This window comes from Sturnira hondurensis, unplaced genomic scaffold, assembly GCF_014824575.4.
Source record: "Sturnira hondurensis isolate 20B ecotype Veracruz unplaced genomic scaffold, ASM1482457v3 Scaffold0011378, whole genome shotgun sequence".
NCBI lineage: Eukaryota > Metazoa > Chordata > Mammalia > Chiroptera > Phyllostomidae > Sturnira > Sturnira hondurensis.
Window position 1 is genome coordinate 3,464,820 of NW_028084009.1, and position 12,220 is coordinate 3,477,039.

Below are 12,220 nucleotides of genomic sequence, written 5' to 3' on the forward strand. Positions count from 1 at the left end.
CCAAAGCCCCCGACCTCATGTGAAGCCGCAGAATTCAAGCTTCGTTTCAACAAAGGCTCGCCCCCTGGTCCGTTTACCTGACGACGGGCGCCCCCGTGTGGCAGTGATGTTAACGCGCGCTTCAGTTCTCCCCGCACGAAATCAGATTCTCTGAGAATTTTTTTTCTTAAGATGTTATTAATTTCTAGAGAGAGGGGAAGGGAAGGCGAAAGAGAGGGAGAGAAACATCCATGTGAGAGAGAAATATTGATTGGTTGCGTCCTGCTTGCGCCCCAACTGGGGACAGAACCCACAAGCCAGGCCTGTGCCCAGACGGGGAATAGAACCTGCAACCTTTGTCTTTGCAGGACAAAGTCCAAACAGCTAAGCCACGCGAGTCAGGGCTACGACGTTCTAATTTTGTGGAAATCCCACCACCGCGAATTGGGTGCATATGATGGAACTCTATTTGACACGTCTCCACTTCACAATTTTAGATTTGCATAATTCAAATTTGCATACAAAAAGACCTTGTTCTGGCAGGCTTAGCAGCCAGGGTGTGGGTCAGGCTGATGCGGCCTCTGAAAATCTTTAAACTCCTCAACTTCGGGTGTCTGTCCTCTGAGTTGTAGATGAAAGGAGGCCATTGAGCCCGCTGTGATTTATGATTGTTTCTTTTTTTATTAAGGATCAGCAAAAAGCAATAAAAAAAGTGTCCTGAGAGAATTCCACTTTGCTACACTCACCTGCTCACCTTCAAAATCTAACCAATAAGAATGAGGAAGCCTCTAATACAAGTTCAAGCGGAAGCTGTCTGAATTTGCCCTTTCCGCTTCTGGTCGATGAAGCCAAGGACCTTGTTGTCCTAAAACTTTGCGCCGTGCGGCGTTTCTCAGGCCCAGGGGATGGGAACTCCCTCACCAGCCACCAGCCACCAGCCCCTCTTCAGCCTCTGCACGTCCTTCCCCAGCAGAGAACTCCGCTCCAGGGTCCGCGCTTCCTGAGGATCTTGAAGGGCGCTTTGCCGCCTTCAACCTCTGGGCGAAGGGTTTGGGGATGGAGGGGGGGGGTGGCCGGTGCAGTGTTGGAGCGGCAGGGAGCTCAGAGGGAACAGCAGCTGCAGGTCTTCCTGGCTCCTCGTGCATGTGACAGATTAGATGACACTTCTTCCGGGAAGCCCTCCTGGCACAGACAGGTGGCATCTTCCAGAAAGAAAAATCAGGTGCCACATGGTGGGATGAGCAGCCCTGTCAGTGCCTCAGCTGCATGAACCTTCAACTGCGTTCGAAGGTGACATCCAGGACTCAATGGCCAAATTCGCCCAACCCTGCTGGAGGCTGGGGACAGCTGTGCCTGAGGCCGCTCCTGGTAATCCTCTGTTCCGACTCCGCCCTCCCCAATGGCTCCCATCACTTTCAGAGCGAAAGCTGAGATCCTTCCAACCACCCAGTGAAACCCGACCTTCTTTCCACTCCTCGAACACCTGGCCCAGCCGCCACCTGCGTCTTCGTGCTGCTGAGTAATCCGGGGCCTTTGCACCCGCTGTTTTCTTTACCTGAAATGTTTCTGTTCAAACAACCACGTGGCTCACTCGCTGGCCTCCTTCAAGTCTTTGTCCAAATGGCATCTTCTGCCCTGGCTGGTGTGGCTCAGCTGGCTGGAGCGTCGTCCTGTCCACAACCTGTAACCGAGAGGACGCAGGTCTGGTTCCCTGTTAAGGCGCATCCAGGGTGTGGGGTCCACCCCTGGGTCCCAGCACCGGCAGGAGGAAACCAGTCCATGCTCCTCTCTCACACCACTGTTTCCCTCTCTCCCTTCCTCTCTTTCTAAAAGCAATGGGGAAAAAATGTCTTCAGGTGAGGATTAAAAAAAAAATCCAATGGCATCTTCCTGGTGAGGATTTTTCCAACCAACGTATTTAAAATTGCAGCCCTCCCCGCAACCCGAATTCCTGATCCTCCTCACCAGGCTAGTTCTTACGAGTTCTGACATCCTGCATGATAGAATCAGTTGTCCATAAGGGCCAAAAACTTGTGTTTTCACGATAGGCCCTCAATACATACATACATGCATACATACATATGTACGTGCGAATATAAGCAGCGAATGAATGAGTGAGTGAACGCGCCTGTGCTGCCCTCGTGGAGCTCAGTCTCGTCTTGGGAATGTGTGACAATCACCGCAACCTGGAGGGGCGCGCAGGGCCCCGCAGCTCCCACACTGGACCAGGTGCCCTCCCCGCGCAGACCCGGGCGCAGACTCCGCATGCTAACCGGCCAGAGCCTCCGTCTCCTTATTTAGAGAATGACATTAACTTGTGCCGACCGGGAAGGCACACTGTGAGTCGAAAAAGGTCAGCGTTGCTCTGGTTTTTATATTCCGCATCCCCGAGTGGCTTATGGTGCTATTTTTAATTTGTGTGTAAAATACGTGTACGGGAAAGTGCCCAAATCATCCGCGTAGGCCTCGGTGAATTCTCCCAAAATGAACCCGCACCCAGATGAAGAAAGCAAGCCTCTCCGGCACCCCAGAAGGCCCCTGCCCCCTCTGCAGTCACCCCGCCACCATCCTTCCCCCCACCATCCTGACCTCTAACAGCAGAGGTTGCTTTTGCCCGTTCTTGTCCTTGACATTGTGGATTCATTCCTACAGGATGTTCTCTTCGTGCCTGGCCTCTCGCTCAGCGTGTGGGGAGGTGTACAGTGGTACCCCGTGTAAGCGCGGGCCAGTCGTCGCCACCGCTGCGTTTTACTAGACGAACAGGCCGCAACGCACGTACCGGTGCTACCGTGGGTCGGCGTGGCACGTGCGCCGTTTGCACGAGCCGAGACACCAGCGCTATCGTGCCCGTCTGTGCTGTGAAACCTCTGAAATCGGGATTATCTCTCATCTCGGAGCGCGGCCAGGGGGCCATCCAACTTGCGTCCGGACAGAGAAGTCCGGGAAGTCTCGCGGTCACTGCCATGCTGTTGCTTTAACGGCCACCCGGGGACGACCCGGAGAGTCTGAGCGGTCACCGGCTGTCTTTAGGCCCCACGAGCCCCGCGAAGCCTGAAGTTCCCGATGGCGTCCCCTTAGACTGGGACGCGGAGGAGAGGGCAGTGGAGAGGCCCGGCCAGCGGGGCGTGTGGCCCAGGAGGAGAGCAGCCGGCAGGCTCCGTGGGCCCCACCCGCGGCCCGAGGCTCCCGCAGCCCAGGACTGGTCTCCTTTTCCATGAGGGTTTGACCCTCCGGGCCAGGATTCTGGATTTGAGCCTGGACCTCCTGGCCTAGCATCCTCCCTCCAGGAGGCACGGGCACCTCCGTCCCACCCCTGGCTCAAAAATAGATAGACAGATGATAGGTAGCTGATAAATAAAACGGGGGTTGGGGGCTTCCCGGAAATAAATACCAAAATGACAGTGATGCCATTTGGGTTTGGATGTGTCTATCACTCGAGTGCAAGGACCAAATTAGGTCATGAACGTGAAGGCTAGCTCCTGGAAAGTTGCACTATAAAAACTTTAACTAGTTCAATAAAATGGTATTAATAGAGTCTCCTATTTCCTGCAGCATTGGAAATAACGCAGATGTTCTGTCTTTGAAAGTTTGTCCCAAACAGCTGGTATAGGACAAGTAAATGCAGTTTGGAACAGCGCCGCCTTGTGGCGAAACTGAACACTCTCCAGGGTTAAAATGTGTGTGGGTCGCTGGTTGATTAGTTCTACGCGGAAAAGAGTCTTGGATAGTCAATGTTCGTTTTTTGTGGTTTTTTTTTTTTAACTGAAGGAGCTTTTTAAATTTTAGTTTTTTAAAGATTTTATTTTGCCCTGGCTGGTGTCGCCCAGTGGATTGAGCACGGGCTGTGAACCATGGGGTCACCAGTTCGATTCCCAGTCAGGGCACATGCCTGGGTTGTGGGCCAAGTCCCCAGTGGAGGCCACGTGAGAGGCAACTGCGCATTCATGTTTCTTTCCCTCTCTTTCTCCCTCCCTTCCTTCTCTTTAAAAATAAATAAATAAAACCTTTTTAAAAATTTTATTTTTATTTATTTTTAGAGGGAGAGGAAAGGAGGGAGAAAGAGAGGGAGAAATGCAGAAATGTGTGGTTGCCTCTCACGTGCCTCACCCCACCTGGGACCCAGCCTGCAACCCTGGCATGTGCCCTGACTGGGAATCGAACCAGCGACCGTTTGGTTCGCAGGCCAGCACTCAGCACACTCAGCCACACCAGTGTTTGTTTATTGACCGTCTTCAAGAACTCCCTCCTCACACACAATTGGACAGCCACATGGTGTGCTTGTCACTTCCCTCATAACCGCAGACAGCGGTAGGTCCCGAATGTAATCAAACCCGCTTTACTTCTTCAGCTAAATTCACCAAAATGTCCACCTTTTAGGTAAAAGGCACAGACCCAGTCCAAGCCCTTTACAGGCTCTCTGTGGGCCTCAGTTTTCTCATCTGTAAAATGGTGAGAACAGATCAGCTACCTTAAGATACTGCATGTGAGTCCCTTGTGCTGTCTCTGGACCATAGAACAGACCTTGATCAAAAAACACTTTATTGCTAAAAAACACTAACCATTGTGCCCTGGCTGGTGTTGCTCAGTGGGTTGAGCTCACATTAAAAAGTCACTGGTTTGATCCCCCGTGGGGGCCCATCCAGGGTTGCAGCTGGGTCCCCAGTGGGGGTCCAGGTGACAGGCAATCACACATTGATGTTTCTCTTTCACCCTCCATTCCCCTCTCTCTAAAAATAAAATCTTAAAAAAAAAATCGTCTGAGACGGTTGGACTCACACGGGGTTGCACAAACCTTCCATTTGTTTAAAAAAAAAAAAAGCCCAGCACTGACTAATGAAGAGGAATAAAATGAGGTACACCTGTGTCTAACCCCCTGCAGCCCAACTGCCCGACGGCCCTCCACGCACCACCACTCACCGCCCCAACACACCCACACCTTCGATTCTTCTAACCCACCTGTGCCACCCCCAACCGTCCGCCGTGTAAAACTCCTTTCGCTTGGTTTGTAAGGAACAATCAATGAACAGGCAGTGAGAGTGATTCCACTTATCGCCACGGATAAACGAAAATGCTTGTGTGGAGGGATTCAGTGAAGAACCTCAAAGGCAGGTTATTCTGAGATACTTCCAGACGTCTTCTCTGTCACTGGTGCGGGGCTAAGCTAGAAGAAGCCACGTCTATTCATCCATCCCTCCATCCCAGCAGCAAATACTAGGAGCATCAAGCCCTGCTCCACGCCCAGGAGATAAAAGGGTTCGTTTCTGCCCTCAGGGAGCTCCCCTTGACCCGTGCGTGATAATGGCAGGCAGTGGTGAGTGCTGGGAGGCAATCAATGCCAAGTACAGAGGGAGCGGGCAAGGCTTGGGAGGCAGGTGTGCCACAGAGCACTTGAACTTGGTGATTCTCGGGAATAAAAGTGCCACCACATTCGAAACAGCAAGACCACCACTGCAGAAGGAACGCCAAGTCCTCGACAGCAGCCGTGATACATGAGAAGAGGGGTGAGGAAAGCGCTCGGGTCTCGGAACCTGGACTGTCCCAACGTGTCGCTCTGGCTCTGAGACCACTTCTCGGGCCATCTCCAGCCTCCAGCAAAACGTCGGTTCATGGGATGCAGAACACCTGTGCATGCACTTAGTAAAAATTCAGTGACTGTGTGCTGAACAAGTAAAATCAGGCCGAGGGGCCACTGACTTGCACCTCGGAGTTTTCTCCCAAGTTGTTTGATTCTCATCGTTTAAGAAAAAATTTAGCAGTCCTAACGTCAACCGGCAGCAACGTGCAGTGCGCTTGCTCCTTTTCGTGCGAGGAAACACCAACGACCTGGTTCTGAGCCCATCCTTTCCCATGGGAGCAATGGAAAGATAAACCAAAAACTGACGTCTTAAAAACTGGTTCCTTTACAAAAGGGAGGGAACGGGGTGAAGGGGTGGAAAGCTGGATGTCTCGGACAATACCTGGTTTTGTTGTTGTGACTGCGACAGTATGCGTTACGTAACAAAACGGTCCTCAGGACGGGGGTGAACAAAGCCGTGTCTGGGGATGGGGACCAATGCATCTACAGTGGGGGGCCCTTGTGGCGTAGCCCCCCAGGCTAACCCAAGACTCTCAAACACATGGCCCTTGTCCCCGGAGTGGCACTTCCTCAGCAGAGGCCAGGGGACACTGGAAGACTTGATAGGCCCAGGCCCCCAAAGTTCCCGATTCAGCAGGTCTGGGGCGAAGCTGATCATCTGTGCTTCTAACCACTTCCCGGGGGGTGACGATGTTGCTAGTCTGGGACCCCGAGTCAAAAACCACCGCTATCAGCCAGTAAAACTGTAGATACAAAAAAAGGGTTTTTTGGAAGCTTCACTTAGTAATCACACTGTTGAGTGCTGGCATCGTGACTTCGTGGTCACAGTGACATAGATGCTCATTATGTTAATGTCATCAGAAACCCAGGCTTCCAGAAAAATCAAAAATAAAACCAAGATGTAAAAGCACCACCCTAAGTCTTGAATTAATAACAGCAGTTTTATTCATTGAGGTTATTTTTCTTAAAGTGGGTATTTCAGGCCAGGAGCTGAAGCAAATCCAGTTGTGATAAGCACTCTCCCCCGCTTCCCCCGCCCCCCCCGCAGCCCAGCCACAAAGCACCCTCCAACCCCTGAGTAATTCCAATCCTGTCCCCCCCCATCACTGGAAACCAGGAGGACCCTTGAAGAAATAACCGTCTCCAGGTCTGGACCTCGAGAAATGTTCAAGACGACTCAGAAGACCTCGTCACGGCAAAGAGCTCGTCAGACCACGGTCCCGACTACACGGCTCACTTAGATCCCTGTTGGCCAAAGACTGAAGACCGAGCATCCACATGCCTGCCAGTGCTTGGGACGCACCCCAGGTGCAAGTTTGCAACCCAAAACTCAGGAGTCCACGCCTCAGTCGTGTCCAGGAGGTGCCTGGCCGGGCGCCAACTCGCTATTAAACCCGGTTCATCACGGACGTGGGGAGTCGGCCCTTTCTGTTCAAAGCTGCACTTCAGGGTCAAACCCAACCAGTGAGGTCTGCTCCATAGAATTCCAACCAACGAATGCAGGAATGACAAGGCCTCAGAAAAAAATTACCTTTTGCATCATCTCTCGTGTCTGCAGCGCCCCTAATGATGTTCACTGGGGTCACCAAATCAGAACGGAGAGACATCAATGGGGAGAAACCTCTGAACTGCAGCTCAGTGTGACATCAGAACCCAGAAATCTCCCTCTAAACGCCCGGACGTTCATTACGTTTACAGGATGGGCAGAAGCCGCGGGAACTGGCTGGAGAAAACCCCAAGTATGCGGGAGACCCCAATGAGAACACAGTCACTTCTACGGGATAACCCAGTTTTCTTCAATAAATAAAACGTCCCACAGAGCGAGGGTGGGGTTAGAACAGGCTTAAGGAACCTACCGATGGGACTCACGAGTGGGCCTTGTTCGGTGTATATGGACTCCAAGTCATGGACAGCGGGCAGGCGTCCTGAGACCCAGCCGGGGTCGGTGAGGAACCCTGTCCACTCAGCCGGGTGCCGCCCGGAAACACCCCACCTGTCCGAGATGCACACAGGAGTGTTTTAGGGGTGAACTAAACCCTGTCAGAGACTCACTTTAAGACGCTCAGGGAAGATGGGGAGGGAGTGTCAAAAAGACCGAAAACGCTGCTGCCCAGGATGAGGGCGGTCTCACTCTGCTGATCTCACCGCTACCGTGTACTTTTACGACTGTATTTATAAAAAGTTAAACGAAACAAAAGCGGAAACCAGGGACGCAATAAAGACCAAAACCCAAGGTTGCAAAACACCAAATCTGTATTTACATCCACATATAATAACATAACTTTAAGCTGAAATATATCATAAATAAAACAGGTAATGTCTACTGTTTGACAACTTAAGTATCAACAATTAAAATAAATCAAACTGGAATGAAATAAATACATAAACAAAAATCCAACAGATTGTACCTCTATGTACTGTTGTCTCAAAGAAAAAAAAACATACAAAACCAGTAGTATCCCAATAGTTAATACTGATGGGCAAAAAAAAAAAAAATTTGGAATACAAGGGCTGTGAAAAAGAAAAAAAAAACTGGTATTTTTACGCTTTCAGAAATGTGGCTAGAAAGGAGAGATACAAAAACCCCAGTAATTTCAGCACAGCACAAACCGACTTGTTCTCAAATAGATTTGGTGATTTTTTTTAATACAGGTTTACATTTCAGCCCTCCATTACGCTGCACCCCTTCGAAGCTGCACTCCTGGAGTCAGAGCGCGCTCTCGGTAACACTCATGGGAACCAGGCAACGATCAAGTCAATCATCTTTGCAAATGTGTTAATCTTCAAAAAATAGGCTATAAAAGTGCAAAACTATGAAAACGAAAATCTAGATTATGTACATATGGCTCAGCTTGTGAACAGGAAAAAAGGTTACTAGTGTACACTTTCCTGATACAAAGCACTTCATTGCAAGGCCAGCAGATTGATCTCCAATTAGGCCTCCCTGGGACGGGAGTTAAGACTTCGCGATCAACTTTGCTTCATGTTGCATAATGAAAATAAACAAAAAAAAAAAATCAGGATTCTTTCAGTACTTTACCCTTAGGACATGAAACATCAACAGTGCAAAATTTATTTTTGAAAACAGTTTCTTAATAAAACACATTTTCGTGGCTGCTAACCCCAGGGACTGCTGAAGAAACTCAGCGAGGGACTGCAAATTACGGGAACAGAAAGTTTAAAACATCCAGGAGCCAACTGGTGGCCACTCTCTTTAAAACCCAAATTGCATGTGTACTGAGAAAATGCTGCTGCTTTAAAACCAAAAGTGGGAAGACCACCGAGGTATGGAAACAGGTCCCTCCTTCCCTGGTCATTATCACCGGAGGGCTCAGCCAGCAGTTCTCATCAAAATCAGCGAGTCTCAACGCACCCGCTGTCCGCCTCCAATGCGGACGCACCGAGACCCCAAATACAAACCTAAAAATTACCCCGCAACTTTCATTTCCATGAAAATTGCTTCCAATAACTGTACATCACATGTATAATTTAGCGTTTATAGTTTTTATCTACTAATTCAGACGAGTGCCCAAAACACTGCATTTTCCAACAAAAATGATTAATTTGATAGGAAACTCTATTCAGTAGCTCCACACACAATCTGGTACATGTACTGGGCAGCTGGCTGCTCTACAGAGGAAATGAGTCTCTGTAGACACGTGTGCCTAAACCCGCCTCGGGGGCTCCCTCCGACGGGCTGGAGCGCGGGCGCCCTCGGCCGGCGGCGGCCCGGGCACCTGCAATGGGAGGGTGCCACGCAGCTCTCGGCCACAGGGGCTGCTGCCTCCAGTAACAATGTCAAGACAACAGACTGCGGATGATTTAACATAATACAAAATCATCAAGAAATTATTTTAAAACATACCATTTAAATGAAAGAGCACAAATAGCAAGAACCTGCTCAAAGTGATGAGCTACGTGAGAAAAAGAATACACAGGGTATTTGAACAAGCAGGTACAACTTATCTATTTACAGATTTTACCTGAGGTGCAAGCATCACATACTTTCTCCCCACCCCACCCCCCATCCCAAATGATTCTTTTCAGCAGCGCTCAAGTATGCAAAAACTCCACTTATTTGGTCAATTGTAAAAAAAATATTATTCAGGGACAAAATAGAGCTCTCCGGTCTCCAAGGTGTACAACCCCACTGCTCCGACGACAGTTTTTATTGCTATTTGGTACGAGAGTGGACAGGACGCCACAGCACTGTAGTGTTCCCGAGTTCTATGTACAGTACAATCAATCACGGCTTCGTTCAGTAGCTCTCACGCCGCTTTCTCAGAAGATGGACTGACTTCACGCTGAGTACACACATCCATCGCCAAGACCTGGGGAAAACAAAGTTGAAAAAGTGACTAAGGTAACACTGAAGACAATCTTTTAAAAACATTCAGCCCTGGCCAGGTAGCTCGGTCAGAGCATGGTTCCGATTCCCGGGGTTGCGTGCCCCCGTCAGGGCACGTTAAGAACCGGCCAATGAATGCCGAACTAGGTGGAACCACAAACCGGCATTTTATACGTGCCCTCCCTCCTTCCTTCACCTCTCTCTGAAAGTCTATTAAGTAATTTGTTAAAACTCAAAGTGTACTGAATAGACAGAGCTACTTCGATCTGGCCCTGCGATGTGTTCTATCTGAGCTTGAACTCTGCAGCAAAGTACCCGGAGAGCAGACGGTCACGATGCCGCACCACTTACATGGCCGCAGACACACGACCATGATTTAGGAAGATGACGTAACCAAGAACCAGAACCCACACCAGTCACACCAGGTCTGGCAAAGCCAACGGCCACCTCTGAGAAACTCTGCAAGTTGGCACCGTATGAAAGGAGAATACATGACACAGATCAGGAGCAGTCAACAAACGACTCAGAACAACCTCCATCCTTGAGGAGAAAGGTGCACCAAGTATGTGCGACATGATGCATTCAGCTGACACCGACTGCGATAGTCCCAGCAACGGGCTAGTGGTGGAAACGGGCGTGAGCCACACCCCCGGGCAGGGCAACACAAAGAGGAAGGAGCCCTGGCTCCTGCACACACTGGCAGAGATGGTGTGTGAGCTGGTCCTGCAGGATCAGAAAGGGCGCCTGACCAAGACGGTGCAGGAAGGATGTTCCGGGCAGCGGGGATCGCAGGCGGAGAAGCCCAGAGAATGTGGACAGAGGCCCGGGGTGTCACTGACAGGCTGTAACGCACAGGCGAGGGACCTGTGTTCCTCCGAGTCCGTGAACGGCTTGCTTGTCTCCGCGCAGAGTGGATTTACCCCTCTCCTGGGATGACACCCCTTCACCCAGTCTGCACAGGACAAGAACGCACACCCACACGTGGCCAGTGGGCCCCCGGGTGACCCCATGAGCCAGGAAGGAGGCCCTGCCCTGGCCTGCATGTCTTCCCATCGCTCTCTCTAGCCCCAGCAGCCTCGGACAAGCGCGCTTCAGGAACAGACGCTCGGCGAAGGTTTATCTCAGAGAGAACGGACTGCCCTTGAACCCCACCTTTCACCCAGTTTACTGTCAAGGGGTCCCAGGGTAACTCTTCCCTGCACGCCACACCCTCACCCGAACGTGGAATACACCAGCATGTGTGCAGCTCCGAGCACACCCCCGCGAGTGTTCTGGGTCACCCTCCAGCTACACACACACCATGTGAAATCCAATCGTCAACACGAACTAACCCTTCTACCTGCTCCTGTCCCCACTCCCTCCCAACGGCCCAGGATTTTACCACGGCTGCGGACACGCTCTTACTGCAGGGCTGGCTGGGGCCAGGCTTGGGGCCAGGCAGAGTGGGACGCTGGCAAGCCACGCAATCCCGTCTCGATCCCCAGGTCTCTGTGAAGTGTGTACAGGACACCCTAGCCCAGTGGTCAGAATACTTGTTCTGCAAGGGCCAGACAGTAAACACCTTCAGGTGCTCAGGCTTCGTGGTCCCCGCCACAGCGTCATGTCTGCAGCCGCAGACAAAAGGTCATGGCCAGGCGCCAATAACATCTTACTGACAGAAAAAAGCAGAGAACACAATTTGCCAAAAATGCCTGACTTACTGCCCCCTGCTGGAAGAAGGATGAAAGAGGCCGTGTTCACAAAACATTCAATGCAGAACCAAATGCTTACTAAATTTCGGTTGCTATCTTACTGGTTCTGGCCTGAGTACTCTAAGTTTTAAAAACACCTAAAAAAAGTCAAAATTACAATTAAAAGCAATTTTACATTCTACCGGATACAACAGATGGCTTATTTCCAATGAAGTCACTACATGGTACACGTGCTCACCTTTCTTCCCCAACTAGGAAATCAAGGGTTTTTGTCACTTGGTCGATAATGTGCACTCCCAGTGAGACTGTCATAGCTCCTTTTCTGCAGCACACTGCCAGGTAAGTGTTGATACGACACAGGCCTTTTTCCTAATTGGGAAAAACATAAAAGGGCATTCAGCATTCAGTCCGAGCAACCGGGTGAGTTGTGGGCGGGTGGGTAGAGGCCCGTTTTCCAAAACCCTGACCTGACAGCGTGGTCAGAGCCCCTGGTCGCACACACGTGGTCCAGTTAGCACTGCCGAGTTTTTAAATGCCAGGGAAACACCCATCACTGCAGAACCTTAGTTCATCAAAACCAAGGCCATCTAAGCACGGGGCTGCCATAGAAAGAGTTAAAGGGCCCAA

At 50.7% G+C, this 12,220-nt stretch overlaps 1 protein-coding gene across 3 annotated transcripts in view; it reads right to left on the bottom strand.

The window, feature by feature from the left end:
* Positions 1-7,789: 7,789 nt before the first annotated feature.
* The window catches only part of ZNF217 (zinc finger protein 217), a 39,262-nt gene continuing 34,831 nt past the window's right edge, over positions 7,790-12,220 (bottom strand). For all 3 annotated transcript variants that reach the window (XM_037059922.1, XM_037059921.1, XM_037059920.1), the window contains 2 exons: positions 11,832-11,962; positions 7,790-9,885 (listed from right to left, as the gene is read on the bottom strand). In XM_037059922.1, coding sequence (XP_036915817.1) covers positions 11,853-11,962 — 110 coding nt within the window. In that variant the 3' untranslated portion in view covers positions 7,790-9,885; positions 11,832-11,852. The remainder of the gene's footprint in view (positions 9,886-11,831; positions 11,963-12,220) is intronic.